Raw genomic sequence first — 15,718 nt, forward strand, 5'->3', positions numbered from 1 at the left:
ATAAGTGTGCGTGGGTGGCAGGATCCTATGACACCATGTTAAAAAGTAGTTAAGTAACTTGTTGTTAACACACGATATATAACTACTTTATTTTCTGCCAGTTTCTTTAAATATGTGTGATTTCACAATTGCCCCCAGTGGCACAGCGGTATGTCTGCGGACTTACAACGCTAAAATCCGGGTTTCGATACCCGTGGTGGGCAGAGCACAGATAGCCCTTGTGTAGCTTTGTGCGTAATTAAAAAGAAAAGAAAAAGAAAAAAAAAAGACTTCACAATCAACCCTACAGATTTTCGAATTGACAAATATTAAAACATAAATTTATTTTATTTCTGCTAATCTGTAAGTTTCTGTAAATAATGTGATATCTAACGATAAATATATCAAAAGAGTCAAACGAAAATTCTTTGAGTTTGAACAAACACGTAGTTCATTTTTGTTGTATGTTTTCAGTGAAAATAGTATAGAATTTTAGCTCGACGAACAAATTGGTGTTTAATACATCAGAAGGAAGTCCCTTGAATTAAATAATACTTAAAAAGGATATAATTACACCTTGGACAAATTGACAAATGTCACACCTTTAAAAAGATCAAGTCAAAGAAATATCGAGATTAAGGAAAAACTCGAGGTTGTCAGACTGATAACGATATGTTTGCACTTCAGCACTGATACACTTCATTTGTGGCTGATTCGAACTAAAATTGAAAAGAGCATTTTTAACGATTTTGTTTATTTAATAGTATAAAATTTAAAACTTTCACAGTATCTAAGCTCTTCTCCTTGTACATTCTTCATGAGTTTATTTTTTTTTACCATTTACACCAACAGAATTTTCTTTTTTAGCAACACGCACCTTGCATAACTGTATTTACTCCATATGTAATAATTGAAAAATTATTATTTTTAGATAACTTGCGGCGCAGGTTGGCCCTATGGTACAGTTTTAGATTTCTGAGCTGGCGAGCCGGATTTGAATACGTGCAGTACCACAAAATATTCCACTCGCTTAATGCTATGGGTGCGTTATAGGGCTGACAGTTAATCTCTTAGTGTGGATAGTGGGTGTCAAGAGTGCTGATGACTGATTGCCTCCCCTCTGGGATGGCGGTAGATAGCCATAGTTGCTTGGTCATAAATATAAATGTAGATTTAGATAATTTGACTTTAAAATTTCAAGCTGGTTTCCTTGAATATAGAGAGAATTGTAATTTTTTTGTTTTTAATTATAAATAGGCAAAATATTTGTAGAAAAAGAAATTGACGTATCAATCTCAAACACATGTTGAAGTTTTGACTTAACTTCTGCAAAATACAATATGCTAAGCGAGGATTAATTTGTCCTTTTTTGCACTTACTCTTTAATCTTCAGCAACAAGCTTAAATAAGCTGTGATGTTTTTATTTTGACTTGCAAAAATAGTACTGAAAAAAAATAGCTCTAACAAAGGCCACACACATTTTACAAAGCTTTGCCATACTCAAACAACTCCATATGAGCTGTAGATAATTTTTCGGGTTGTTTGTTTTTCAGATAATACATTTGGCATCGACTGAACATTCCCACATTTGTGTAATTTGATGTTATGCTAGTAGGCATTACTTGAATGACAAAAGACATAATCTTGCGGGTTTTACCAAAGACTTATGTTGCAACATGCAACTCCTATACGTAAAATTTATGCCTGACATTGCATGCATAAGTGTATAATATTCCTGAAGAGATTTTTATATAGGCTATTTTCTGTGCCAATATTTTTAGCAACATACCTCATTTATAAAACAATAGAAATGACCCTACTCTGTCTAAATTTTAGCACAAGTGTTTAACTACCTACAATATTGGGATAATTACAAACTACGAACTTCTTGTGCATTACACCTAGTTCGTCAAAACTTAAGTTTTACCTTCATGATTAGAAGATTGTTATATACGGCTACTTCCTTTAACGCTTAGTCTATGAGTCAATGAGATCGAATTTGGGGGCTTGGGTTGGCTACAGGAAGGTGTCAAAGTTTCCGGTATTCAAGTTAGAGCAAAAATGTATTTCAATAAAGGGCTCGATCTGTTAACTTAAAAAAAAACTACACTTCACTACCAAAGGAACTAATCTCTCAATAGTGTTCGGCTACGAAGATGCACGGAGAGTTAGACAGATTACGTTCCTCTTGCACAAAATAGTAGAAGGGTTCGTGTTCAGGTAGGTACTTACAGCGGTAAGTTAGCTTCTTTGAGCATTCCTCAGTCATCTACATCGATAGAACTCGCAAAAACTGCGGAGAAAAATGTTTTATAGAGTTGAGAACCTAGAATCTGTATTACTCAACATGTGCAGCCACTACCGTGTCTTTGGATTGGGGTATGTGTTTACTCACTAATGCGGTTGGCCTCGCATGGCCAGGCGGTTAGGACACTCGATTCGCAATCTGAGGGTCGCAGAATGGTTGTTTAGTGCATTTAGAAAACTGCTTAAATCTTCTTGTTTTTCCCAATGAAGATTTCAACTAAAACTGCAAGGGATTAAGAAATACTCAAAAACAATATAACTCTTTATAATTTCTCATAAGGCACATTTTTAAAAGAAAAAGCCGAGGCAATAACAGCCCTTAGAAACTTCTAGCAAACTCCAAAATCAAATATAAATCACGAGAATAAGGCGATAAAGCTACTAAGTATTTGCCTAACGTTATGACCACATATCACCTCATTATATAGCAATAAAGATGTTTGATACATTTCAAACATTCCAACAATTCTTTGATATCACTTAACAAGAATTCCTCTATTCTTGTTTTTACTGCAAATCAGATTTCAAATGCATTTACTATATAAAGTGTTGTTCTTTCCTCAGTGCAAAGTTACACAACTGACCATCTGCGTTCTGTCCATCGCGAGGAATCGAACCTGGATTTTAGCGTTGTAAGTTCGTAAACTTACCGCTGACCCAACGGGAAACACTATAAACGCTGTTCTATAAATAACTAACTTCAATTTAGACAACATAATTTCATTAACTGTAAACTGTTTGAATAATTTTATATAAATGATTTACTGATGCTTTTAAAAAAACGTTCCCATCATATTTGATTCTTGCTGGGTTTTTTACAAAAAACCAGATCCTCAAGTGTTCATTCCTTGTCATGTAATATTTTTGTGTATGTATATCTCTCAAAAGCTCACCATTTTATAATATGAGCATCAGAAAATGAATCTCTTATTAAGCTAAGTTTTATCATGCGCTCCTTTATATGTACCTTTTCCTTACAAGCTTGATCTAGTTTATTTGTTGTTTGATCAGACAATAAACTTTTATGTTTCGAACCTTGCCCCCCTCCCCCACACGGTGGCAAAGTGGTAAGTTCGAGGGCTTATAACGCTATAATCGGGTTTCGATATTCGCAGTTAGTCTATAGTGTAGCTTTGCGTTTAACAGCAAGCAAAATTTTAACTTTAACCATACATTTTTTTTTAACAACAAAAATTACCTGCATTGATTTACATAGACTCCGTCCAGCATCATGTTGTTTGGTTTTGTGGTGTTTGTAAAATCAGCTGTATCGAAGTAAGACATAGTATTGTTGATATAACCCTCAAGACTGCCGTCTTTACTGTAGCGGTACATATACACAAGGCGAGGTATGAAATCACTTGTATAGGCTATCATGAAGGACTGCAAAAATAAGTTAATATAAGGTTATTATTAAATGCAGAAAAGACAAAATTCTAACAAAACGTCTTAAAAAGTGGTCTTATGTTGGTATAAAACAACACTAAAGCTAAAGTTTAAACAACTAGAATGCATTATTCTCTCGGAAAAATATATTTCGTCAGTCTGATCTTATAGTGAATTTTGAACATATTTTACAAAAAAAAAAAAAATGGTTAGCAAATTAGAAATTTGAAACTTCATTCCCGGGAGTGTTCACGTTACTCCAACATGGTTTAAAATAGGGAACGTAGAGCTTAAACTCTACTGAAATGTATCTACTTTGTTCACGAACACAGTTATGATATATTTGTCCCAAATTATTTTTCGAGTTATATTTGAAGAAGGCAATACGTAACTTTATATTCCATATGAATATCTCTGAAATTCTGCAATGGTTATATCTTATTTGAAACTTATAGATACTTTAGTTAGCTTTTACCAAGAAAGTTTTCAAGATAACACACGAAGTATTTTGAATAGCAAACCATCAACAAAATGCTTTACTCCTGTCTTTATACAACACATTAAAGTCTAAAAATGAGATAAACTTGGAAATAATTATCAATAAAACAGGAATCGAGTTTAAGTCCGAAAGAAAAACATTAAAAAATACTTTAACAATTAACCATGACCACTTTAGTTTCGAGCAATGTGAACTTTCGTCAGCCCAGCTTAGCTTGGTGAATGGTATTAAGGACCATCACTTGATGAAGTCCTAGGGTTTGGAAAATGCAGTTGTAAGCAATGCCAGATACATGAACCCGGAATAGGTTTTGTTACTTAGTATTCAACTAAATGTTTTCAATTCACACAAATGATTGAAACCTAATATGCTTGGTTTTCTTCATTTGGAGCTGTCTCGTTTGTATTTAATCTAAAGACAGGGACTAATGTAGTGGTCCGAGCTGTATTCTATTAAAGTTCCCACTTGAAAACCAAATATCTAATTTAAAATATGAAGTCTGGAATAGTTCTTGAAATATGCAAAGGCCGGTCAAAGAAGCAACAGTCGAATAGAAAGTGCTTAATAACTGTTTATTGTTTATTTGTAATTAAGCACAAAGCTACACAATGGGCTATCTGTGCTCTGCCCACCACGGGTATCGAAACCCGGATTCTAGCGTTGTAAGTCCGCAGACATACCGCTGTGCCACTGGGGGGCATGCTTAATAACTGAAAAATGTTTTGGACTTACCTTAATTAAATTCAGTACTTTTTAACAATTGCCTTTAAGTGAAAAAAATTGCCTCGGTCTGTTACATTTAGGTTTATGTGGTATAATTTCACCATACAATGATTATGGATTCACATGCAATTTGAAATAGTTTATTTGTGCAATATCTTGCAATAATGCTACACAAAATTGTAATTTTTAAACTAGAAAATACGTAATTTGTATAACTCGAATATTTCATGAAGTTAAAAGTACACAATGTCAAAGCTTATCCTAACTTTGAAATGGTAATACTGACAGAAACATAATCTAAAATATTAATGCATTTTAATATAAAAAAATAAAGATTATAAACACTGATCTCATTCTGACCACCAGACAGTGTCATAAACTGATAACATTGTTTCATAGTACAATACAATACATAGCAGTGTCACAGATTGACAATATGAGTTTCATAGCATACAAAGAAAACTCAGAGTTAAATTAAGTTGAAATGTTAGATAATATGAAAAAATTTTTCATTGAAATATTATAAATGTTCGTCTTTTAATTAATTGCACTCCAAAAGCTGAAGAACATTTGAAACTTAAAGATATGTAAGTCTCCTTAATATTTCCCTATTTTAGACCTAGCTTGGTTGATGAGATCTAACGTATAGCTCGAAATCGAAATTCTCACAGTTCATTGTACTATGTGGTTAATTAAGAAACCAGAGCAGGTATGTTTCTGGTTACAATATACAACACGATCACCTTCTTGTCACTGGAAATTGGTTGAGTTCACTTACATAAAAGGCGGTACATATTTATAAACTAAAGTTTAATAGAGTAATAAAAGTGTAGGCATAGATCCTGAATGTACCTTTCACAAGTCTTTACATCCTTAAAGGTTTATCACTGATGATGAAAGACCGGAGTTGCCGAAACATATTGGTCTAACAAATGTTAAAACTTTTAATTCATGCAGTATAACGTTATCTACTTTCCTTATTTTGTATTAACAACTAGTTCTGTATTATTTTTATAATGCAGAATGAGCGTAGCACAAACACATACTTACATTTGTGATAACGGCAACGAACGATAAACCCTTCAGTATTGCTTGCCACGCCCCTGAAAATGAAATGAAATTCACAAATATTGTCTTGTACTTCTGCAACTATTACAGAGTTTCAAAGCAAATCAACGGAAAATGTTGTTTAATATACTTCTTTTTAACTGAAAATCCATTTATTAAAACACAAATAATAGAGAATTTTAGAAAATGACGAAATCAACATATTTAAAGGTAGTCGCAGAGTATACTACTACCTTTACATGACATCGTTGTTTACAGATATTTAACACAATTACATAGTTCATTAAATAGCATCGTTGTTTACAGATATTTAACACAATTAAATAGTTTATTACGTAGCATCGTTGTTTACAGATATTTAACACAATTAAATAGTTCATTAAATAGCATCGTTGTTTACAGATATTTAACGCAATTACATAGTTTAGTAAATAGCATCGTTGTTTACATATATTTAACACAATTACATAGTTTAGTAAATAGCATCGTTGTTTACATATATTTAACACAATTACATTGTTTAGTAAATAGCATCGTTGTTTACAGATATTTAACACAATTAAATAGTTTATTACGTAGCATCGTTGTTTACAGATATTTAACACAATTACATTGTTTAGTAAATAGCATCGTTGTTTACAGATATTTAACACAATTAAATAGTTTATTACGTAGCATCGTTGTTTACAGATATTTAACACAATTAAATAGTTCATTGAATAGCATCGTTGTTTACAGATATTTAACACAATTAAACAGTTCATTAAATAGCATCGTTGTTTACATATATTTAACACAATTAAATAGTTTAGTGAATAGCATCGTTGTTTACAGATATTTAACACAATTAAATAGTTCATTAAATAGCATCGTTGCTTACAGATATTGAACACAATTAAATAGTTTATTACACAATTTATAAATGGAAGTCATCATAAGAAGCATTTACAGAAGGCAAAACATACTTTGAACGCATTAACAAAACATAAATCGATTAGAAATTTGTTTAAAACTTACAGTATTAACATTCTCGATAACAAAATATTTTGAAGTGCCTTTTCTAGTGGGATTAGATTTTCTTTATAGCCAATAACCTATAACGTATCTATGGTTCACTAGGAACATTTATACAACCAACGAAAATTAATTAGTAAGGAAATATACGTTGTCAATTTTTATTTGGTATTCACACTTTAATGTTTCCAGTGGCTCAGAAGTAAATTTCATGCTTATAACACTTAAAATTCCAGGTTCAATCCCAACGGTGGACATGGTGCAGATAGCCTATTGCGCAGCCTTGTGTGCCTAAACAACCAACCAAACAAACATACATTGTGTAAGTAGTCCAGCTTTTCACGCTGAATTAAGTTTTAACTTTTTTTTTACTTTACTCTAGTTTATATGGTGCAACATGTGCATCTATTACTATGTAAAAACATAGGAATTTATTTTAATTTATAAATTTCCATTAGAAATCAACATTTAGAATTTTGCGCATAATACTTACACAGTAAAAACACAAAATTATATAATTTTCGCTTAAACTTCAGTTTTCGTGCTTTTAACGAACCTAAATTTCGGAAAAGCTCTTTCAAGCTCCATGATTCACCAAATTGATTCTCAATCAATATGGTGAATAAGCCAACTAAATATTCCTGTCACATCGTGTATCTCAGTTAAGATTCTGTTAGTTTCAGAGTTTGAGAAGTTTCGTTTTCCACTCGCAGTTGTGATTAATGAAAATATATCGGTGGAACGTATACATTAACTTTCATTAACCACCTCCCAAAAAACGTACATTACATATAATAGTTAAACAAACCGCCTAAAAGTCACGTTAGTGTAGCCTATATAATGTGTAAAGTTTAGTATACTCTATTCCCTTATAGTGATGACACACGACGAGACACACAATCGGCATTAATGCTGTTTGAATTCGAGAAGGGAAACGACGCCTCTGTAGCCACTAAGAATATCAAAGAAGTTTATGGAAATGTTTAGAACGTTCGTAACTGTCAACGATGGTTCAGCAAATGTCATTCAGGTGACTTTAGCCTTAAAAACTGTGTTGGCAGGAACCGACATATTGGAATTGATATTGACGCTCTGAAGACGCTTGTTGAGTCTAACCCAAGGCAACACACTCATGAAATGGCCCTGAAATTACATGTGTCTCATAAAACAATACGTAAATATCTAAAGAATATGGTAAAACTCTATAAAGAAGGTGTTTGGGTGACTCACGAACTCTCCGATGATCATTGTTTCCAACGTGTGAACGTTGCTTCGTCTCTTCTGGCGCGTGAACCATTTTTGGACAGAATTGACACCGGTGATGAAAAATGGATTCTCTATGCGAATATTAAGCACCAAAAACAATGGCCCAGTCCTAGACAAAAACCACTTCCGACCCCAAAACCCGGACTCCATCCGCAGAAAGTGATGCTTTGCATTTGGTGGGACATCAAAAGAGTAATTCATTTCGAACTTCTCAATCCACAGCGAACTGTCAATGCAGAGATCCATAGTCAGCAACTGGAACGTTTAAATCAAGCCCTTCATCAGAAACAGCCTTCACTTGTCAATCGGAAAGGTGTTCTTCTTCTCCACGACAATGCACGTTCACATTTGACGCAACACATGATTATGGAGTTTAGTTGGGAAGTTCTCCCCAATCCACCATAGTCTCCAGATATGGCAACATCAGATTTCCATCTTTTTCGTTTGTTGCAACACCATCTTAATGGGAAAACGTATGCAAATGTGGAAGGTGTTAAAGAGGACATCGACATGTTTTTTTTGCTTCAAAGCCAAGTGATTTTTTTAATTAGGGCATTAAAAACCTGATTGTAAGATGGAAAAGCATCATCGATAAGAATAGAGACTATTGCATTTAATAAATGTTTTGTTTTCATATATAAGTTGTTCGGTTTTTTTCATCTAAAAAAAGCGACATTAATTTCTTGACGACCTAATATAAAAGGAGAAATAATTTAATCAAAAACCCAGTGCAACAGTTCACAATTATTTTTATACTATTTATGCGTTTTAATATAAAGGGAGAGAAGATCTAACTTAAAACCCAGTGCAACAGTTCACAATTATTTTTATACTACTTATGTGTTTTAACATAAAGGGAAAGATGATCTAACTTAAAACCCAGTGCAACAGTTCACAATTATTTTTATACTATTTATGTGTTTTAACATAAAGGGAAAGATGATCTAACTTAAAATCCAGTGCAACAGTTCACAATTATTTTTATACTACTTATGTGTTTTAACATAAAGGGAAAGATGATCTAACTTAAAACCCAGTGCAACAGTTCACAATTATTTTTATACTACTTATGTGTTTTAACATAAAGGGAAAGATGATCTAACTTAAAATCCAGTGCAACAGTTCACAATTATTTTTATACAATTCTTAATCATGTCACTCGGATTCTACAAAAAGACTCTTCAACTAAAACACACCAATGGTATAAAAATAATTTTGAACTGTTGCACTGTATCTCAAATGGATCATCTCTTTCTTCGTATTAAAACACACCTTTCACTCTCTGGATAAAAAATTCTCACCAATTTCTATCTCTTCAGCAAATGCTTCTTGCATCTGTCAGAGTTCTTTCTTCTTCAGACCGCGCGTTTACAAGAGAAGATTTAATTTTGTTTTACAACAGTCGCATTCAATAAATCTATGTGAGGATTATTACAGTGTTGTACTCGCTATTACTTGATATATTAGGCCAAATCGCGAGATAATATTGAAATTTGAAGATTCAGAGTTTCGCTGCGAGATTCTTAGCTTCATAACTTGATTTTACTTAATTGAGTTTGTGTCGAGTCTTCTTCTAGAACTTCTAAAGCACCGTAAACCACTGTAACCTGGTAATTAATAACGTGCACATCTTCTAGTTTACTTTCCAATCCAATGTTTGAGAGTAACTTGACGGTTAGTATAGTTACGTATATATGTTCTAATTATATAGTTGAATCATTCCAAAAAAAAAAAGACAGAGCTTCAAGACATTGCGGCGCCCTTAACGATAAGATTGAGTGAGGGAACACAAGGTGCCACAAAGTCTGTTCTAAAAGTTAATGCCAGAGCTTCTGACTGAACTCCATTGCTCTTGCCTCTCATATTTACTCTGCTGTTGTATCCTTACGCATATATTTTCAAGATTGTGTTCTAGTTCTCGAAGGTTTTGTAACAACATACCAGAACATACACTGAATTTTTGCTTCAATGAATCACATAAATTGTTATCTAATTTAAGCAGAATCTACTTTGATGAATTGAACAATCATTGTAACTGATATCCATAGTACAATCCAACACAATGGTAGTATTTTGCATTTTTTGACCCAGCTCAATATGTTGTGAAGATTTCTACCAATTGGTAGCTGTATGAACTCATTTTTAATCATTTTTCAAGATATATAATGGTCCTTAATCTCCTGCGTTCTCATCCCTTCTTAAATATTCTCTCATTACAACGGTCTAAGTTCGTTGAAGTAAAAGATACTGCTAGTCACTTTATCACAGTTATATCTCTAAAACACTTTATCATAGTTATATCTCTAGGACACTTTATCACAGTTATATCTCTAAAACACTTTATCATAGTTATATCTCTAGGACACTTTATCACAGTTATATCTCTAAAACACTTTATCACAGTTATATCTCTAAAACACTTTATCACAGTTATATCTCTAAAACACTTTATCACAGTTATATCTCTAGGACACTTTGTCAACGATCGCCTTCAAATTTAATTACAAGCTGATTTTTAATCGAATGTCTGTTTCTTTCCTATACTTACTTTTATTTATTTTAATTTTAAATAGCTTCCCATATATTACGTTACGTCTCGTGTTTAATTAATATTTACCTTCAGTTATCAGTAAAGGAATCGTGTTGAAGCAAAGAGCTTCAGAAACTATACATGACATTTCGCTAAACTGAATAGAAACTTGTTAATTTTCAATAAGTAAGATGGCAGTAATAGTAGGTTGAAACAAACTGTCCTCCATTTTTGTCATGGAAACTGATGTACACATTTGTTACAAATAGCTGACTGAATACATTTCTGATACTATTTGTCCATTGTACAGAATTTCGTAAAATATTTCATGTTGTCAATAAGTTTTATTTCACTGTTTCAAAGTTAAATCATTCCTTATGTTTCATTACCTTAAAATTCTTTTTTAAAAATGTTTCAATAGAATCTTTATGTTTTTCCGACTCTTCTCCTTTTTCTTTCAGTTTCCTTTAGTCAGTGTCATAGAGTATATGTCTATTGTCCGACAGCTGATGATTCAACATTAATAAATCGACTAATTACAGTCACTTAGAAATAATAACAGAAACATTTGTGATAAAAATCAGGTCATTTCATTCCAACCTGAAGGCTGGCAGACCGTTGGAGAGTTATACCCTCTCCTCGATAATGAACAGTTACATATACAATAGCTGGATAGGAGAAACAAATCACGAAGGAGTTGTTCACGATGTAAAAAAAAAGAGTGCCAGAGGCGAATATACAGGGAATATCAAATGTACTCATCGGAGACTAGAGTTGAAAGTAACCAATCTCAGGAAGGTTAAATGTAAAGTATTAAGTCTGCCATGGTGACAGCATAACGGCTAGGGCTCCTTTCTGGAAGAGACATGAGATATAAGTTTAAAAGAGGTTCGGCAGGAGACATGTGTTTTCTTTGGAATGAATATCATTATTTAATAACTTCAGAAAGATAATGGATATTTTCGTTTTGACAGTAAACTATATCTCCAACTAATTGGTGTTACAATGAGTAATCAAGTAACTGTTATTTATGCACGTTTATGAAACAACGGCATTTGAGAAGTGGCGTCAAGATACCAACACCGGCCCTGATCTCTGGATTAGATATGTCGATGACGTGTTTGGACTAAGGAATTATAGCCTTACTTCTTTAATCAAATTTCTAGACTTTCGGAATCCCATAAACCTCAACATACAATTCACCTTAATCATTTGAATGACAATAGAGGTATAGGTTTTCCTGACGTCACCTTTAGGATTGATAATGACAATAATATACAATCTACCTTGTTTCAGAAGCCAATTACAAAAACCTCTTTTCCTTGACTTCAACTCCCATCATCCAAAAACTTCCAAGAAAGATCCAATTATTGTAGAATTAAAATTAATCGATCGCAACCGTTCTGAAATAAAATCACTCCTTTTGAGCAAAGAATACCCACATTTTCACATCGAACAAATTTTCCAAGACTGTTACGCGAAAACTCAGATAAACCAAAGACAACAAAAGACAATTTTCCAAAGACACCATAAAAAATGTTATTTTTACGATACTTTTGATTGATAAAGCTATATCGAAGAAAATAAAAACTACAATCAGGAAATGTGAACTATCGATTAAAGTTATAGAACGGCCAGATCCAACTCTCAAAAGCCAACTTTCAAAATCTTAGTACACTACCCTACAATGTAATGTAGCCAACTGTCTTACTGAAACGTGTTTGGTGTCTTGCTTCCAATGTTGTTTACCAACCTTCATGTAACGTCTGCCATCATACATGCATCGATGAAACCGGAAGAACCCTACACGCAAGGATAGGAGAGCACATTAATTTCCCTAAAAACTAAATCATGAAAGAAACGCAGTTGCAGGCTGTTTTTAACAAATCAAAGACAAATAACTCTTGGCACGAATCCACCATTCTCCGTACATATCCTTACCAAAGCCCCCAAGTATACTGACAGAAAATTTAATGAAACTCTTCTCATCAAACAACTACGACCACGGATGAACAAGGACAAAGTATGGCACCTATAATTATAATTATTTTATTTTATCTTAACCTACCCCCAGTGGCTCAGTGGTAAGTCTCTGGACTTATGACATTTAAAATCGGGTCTCGATTTCCGTGGTGGGCACAACACAAATAGCCTATAGTGTAGCTCTGTGTTTAACAACAAACAAGTAAACATCTTAACATTTGTTATTTCAATGTATAATTTAGATAAAAGTTTTATTGATTACAGATAGCAATATATATTTTTTGAACAATATAATTCTTTCAACAATAAGCTTTAATACTTAATATGGCATACGTACGTTGCAGAAACCCACGATATAAATTAGATTATAATTTACTATTTAAACCAAATGAAGCCTTGTACTATCAATTACAGTTAGTGTTCTAGAGGAACTCTCCTGAAAACAAACTGTAAAACGAAACTTCGAGTGTCCAATTAAAGATAAAGAAACAAACTTTGTGTTATAAGGTCGTACTGTATATTATTAGTATTAAATGTTATACTGTTCTAGATAGGAGTCTTCCGGTGGTACAGCGATATGTTTACGGACTAACAACGCTAAAATCTGGGGTTAGATTCCTCGCGGTGGCCACAGCAGATAGCCCAACGCGGCTTTGATCTAAAAACAAACACAATCTAGATAGAACCGCGTCACTTATCGTCAACTATGGTAAGTTGCAGCTATATTATTTAAGCTGCTCGCCACGCTAGATAAGCTCCAGCTATATTATTAAAGCTGCTCGCCAGGCTATATACTGTCCTTTTATGTAACGGTTTCTATCCACAAAACCGGAAATTCTCAAAAATTATTTTCGTCTTCAAACCTAACAAACCTATAATTAGTATCACTTCTTATTAACCCATTAGTTCAACAACTATATTCAGTAAAACATCTGAACGCATTATAATTCCACAATTCCACCGTTTCCTCCCCGACAGAAGTTTGGTTTTAAGTACACAAGCTAGTTCCTGACCTGGACTCTCCACCCATGATTAGTTTCCTAAAATTTTTGATATCATAGCTAACTATTTTAACGTGTGAAAATCAGCACGCTTCCTCCTTCTTGAGGTTTAAAAAATATTTGATGCTTTATGACATCATGATTTAATATTTAAACTTCGAATCTTAGACTTATCAATTACCTACGTAAGAATTGTTTCTTGTTTTTCTAACAAGTCTTGATATGGCCTGGTGGTTAGGGCTTTCGCAATTTGCACGTCGCGCCAAACGTGGTCATTCTTTCAACCTTGAGGGCATTATACTGTGATGATCAATCCCACTATACCTTGGTAAAGAATAGCCCTTTAGTTGGCGGTTGATGCTGCTGGCCGGTTGCCTTCTCTGTGGCCATCAGTTCAAAATTAGGGATGGCCTTAATAACTTTGTCATAAAGAAAATAAAATCAACATCTTTTCTCACAAGCTATCAAGCTGTCATACCTATTAGAAATTACCTCCCCAAACCATCCACCCTCTCTGCTGGTGACTTTCAGGGATCAGTCCAGTCCTGATACCTTCGATCTACATATGCTTCGATATACATATCCTATCCACATCTTCTAATATGCTGATGATATTTTTTCTGATTACTACATACCAAACTATAGCCATGCTGAATAGGAAACTCCGAGAAGCTGTTGATCAGTTTGTCAAATGGTGCAATAAATGGTGTCTCTCTCGTAACAAACAACACCGAAGTAATCCCTTTTGACGTAGGTTAAAGGAAGCTAAAATCCTATGAAGATCCAAATTGCTTTAATGACCATATTGCTTATGTAAAACTTCTGACACTGTCAAATATATCATGGTCATCTTTGACAAACATCTCTCATGAAAGGCCCACATCACCAAAAGCAGCATTTAAGTTCAATAGAGAAACAACCTATTATGCTGCCTCATTGGAACCATATGGGTATTGAATACACCTCTTTTCATTTACACCTACAAAACCTTTGTCAGACCTTGCATCACTTACGGCCACACAGCTCGTATCTTTTGGCCTATGAAATTTTCTTCCTAAGTCCGAACAGTGAGTTATGTGATCGCATTACTTTTCCACCTATTTTTCCAAACCTTCTTGAACTTTGAAGTAACTATATCCGTCGCATTTTCTTAAATAATAATGTCAACCTTAGTGATTTACTAAACATAAACGCAAATAAACCCAGAAATATTTATTCCACTTCTGGAGTAGGCCTTAAAGTTGTATCAGATGTCTTTGGCTGAAAATTATCCCAATTATAATCCTGTTCCTGTGACTGACTTACCGCTTCATACGTACACACGATAAATTGAGATTCGAACTTACATCTAATTTGTGATGCTTTTGCCTCCACCATCCTCCATTTTCACAAAGTTTTGACTTGGCAATGTATATGTTCTCACATTGAATAAATATATTAAATGCAACCCAGCTGTTTTTGCACTTCTATCCACAAGTTTTGTACAAATCTCATGACTGAACAGAAGGAATAACTTTCTGTTGGCCATTTTGCTCCTTTCGAAGCTAGAATGAAATGACGCAGGAAAATAATTTCCCTAAAAGAGGGGAAAACACTGCCATCTACATCATTCTCATATAGTTATATAAAGAACAATAAGTGATCATGAAAAAAAGATATAGATTTAGAATATTCTAATAAAGAAAAGAAACATTGTTATCTAATTTACTTTGTTTTCGTGTACTGCCTACCGGAACGCGCTTGCGCGTAAACCTAGACACTGGAACTTGTTACAACAATGACAAAGCGACGGCCGTTGATCAAGATCGATAAGCCATGTTTTATTGAAATGTAATACAGTGCTACTCTACTGTTTCTTCACCGCTGACGCTATAAATTTTGGTGACTAATTTTTGTTTCAATGGCCCGCATGGCCAGGTGGTTAGGGGACTCGACTCACAATCTGAGGGTCGCGGGCTCGA

The 15,718-nt window shown here is 33.7% G+C and overlaps 1 protein-coding gene across 1 annotated transcript in view; it reads right to left on the reverse strand.

Annotated features, from left to right (window-relative positions):
* The window catches only part of LOC106478566 (anoctamin-4-like), a 140,578-nt gene that overhangs the window by 3,362 nt on the left and 121,498 nt on the right, over positions 1-15,718 (reverse strand). Inside the window, exons 22-23 of the mRNA XM_022382181.1 lie at positions 5,946-5,998; positions 3,486-3,670 (exon numbers count right to left, since the gene is read on the reverse strand). Of these exons, the coding sequence (XP_022237889.1) occupies positions 3,486-3,670; positions 5,946-5,998 (238 nt within the window). The remainder of the gene's footprint in view (positions 1-3,485; positions 3,671-5,945; positions 5,999-15,718) is intronic.

Source organism: Limulus polyphemus, unplaced genomic scaffold, assembly GCF_000517525.1.
Source record: "Limulus polyphemus unplaced genomic scaffold, Limulus_polyphemus-2.1.2 Scaffold225, whole genome shotgun sequence".
In the NCBI taxonomy this organism is placed as follows: Eukaryota; Metazoa; Arthropoda; class Merostomata; order Xiphosura; family Limulidae; genus Limulus; species Limulus polyphemus.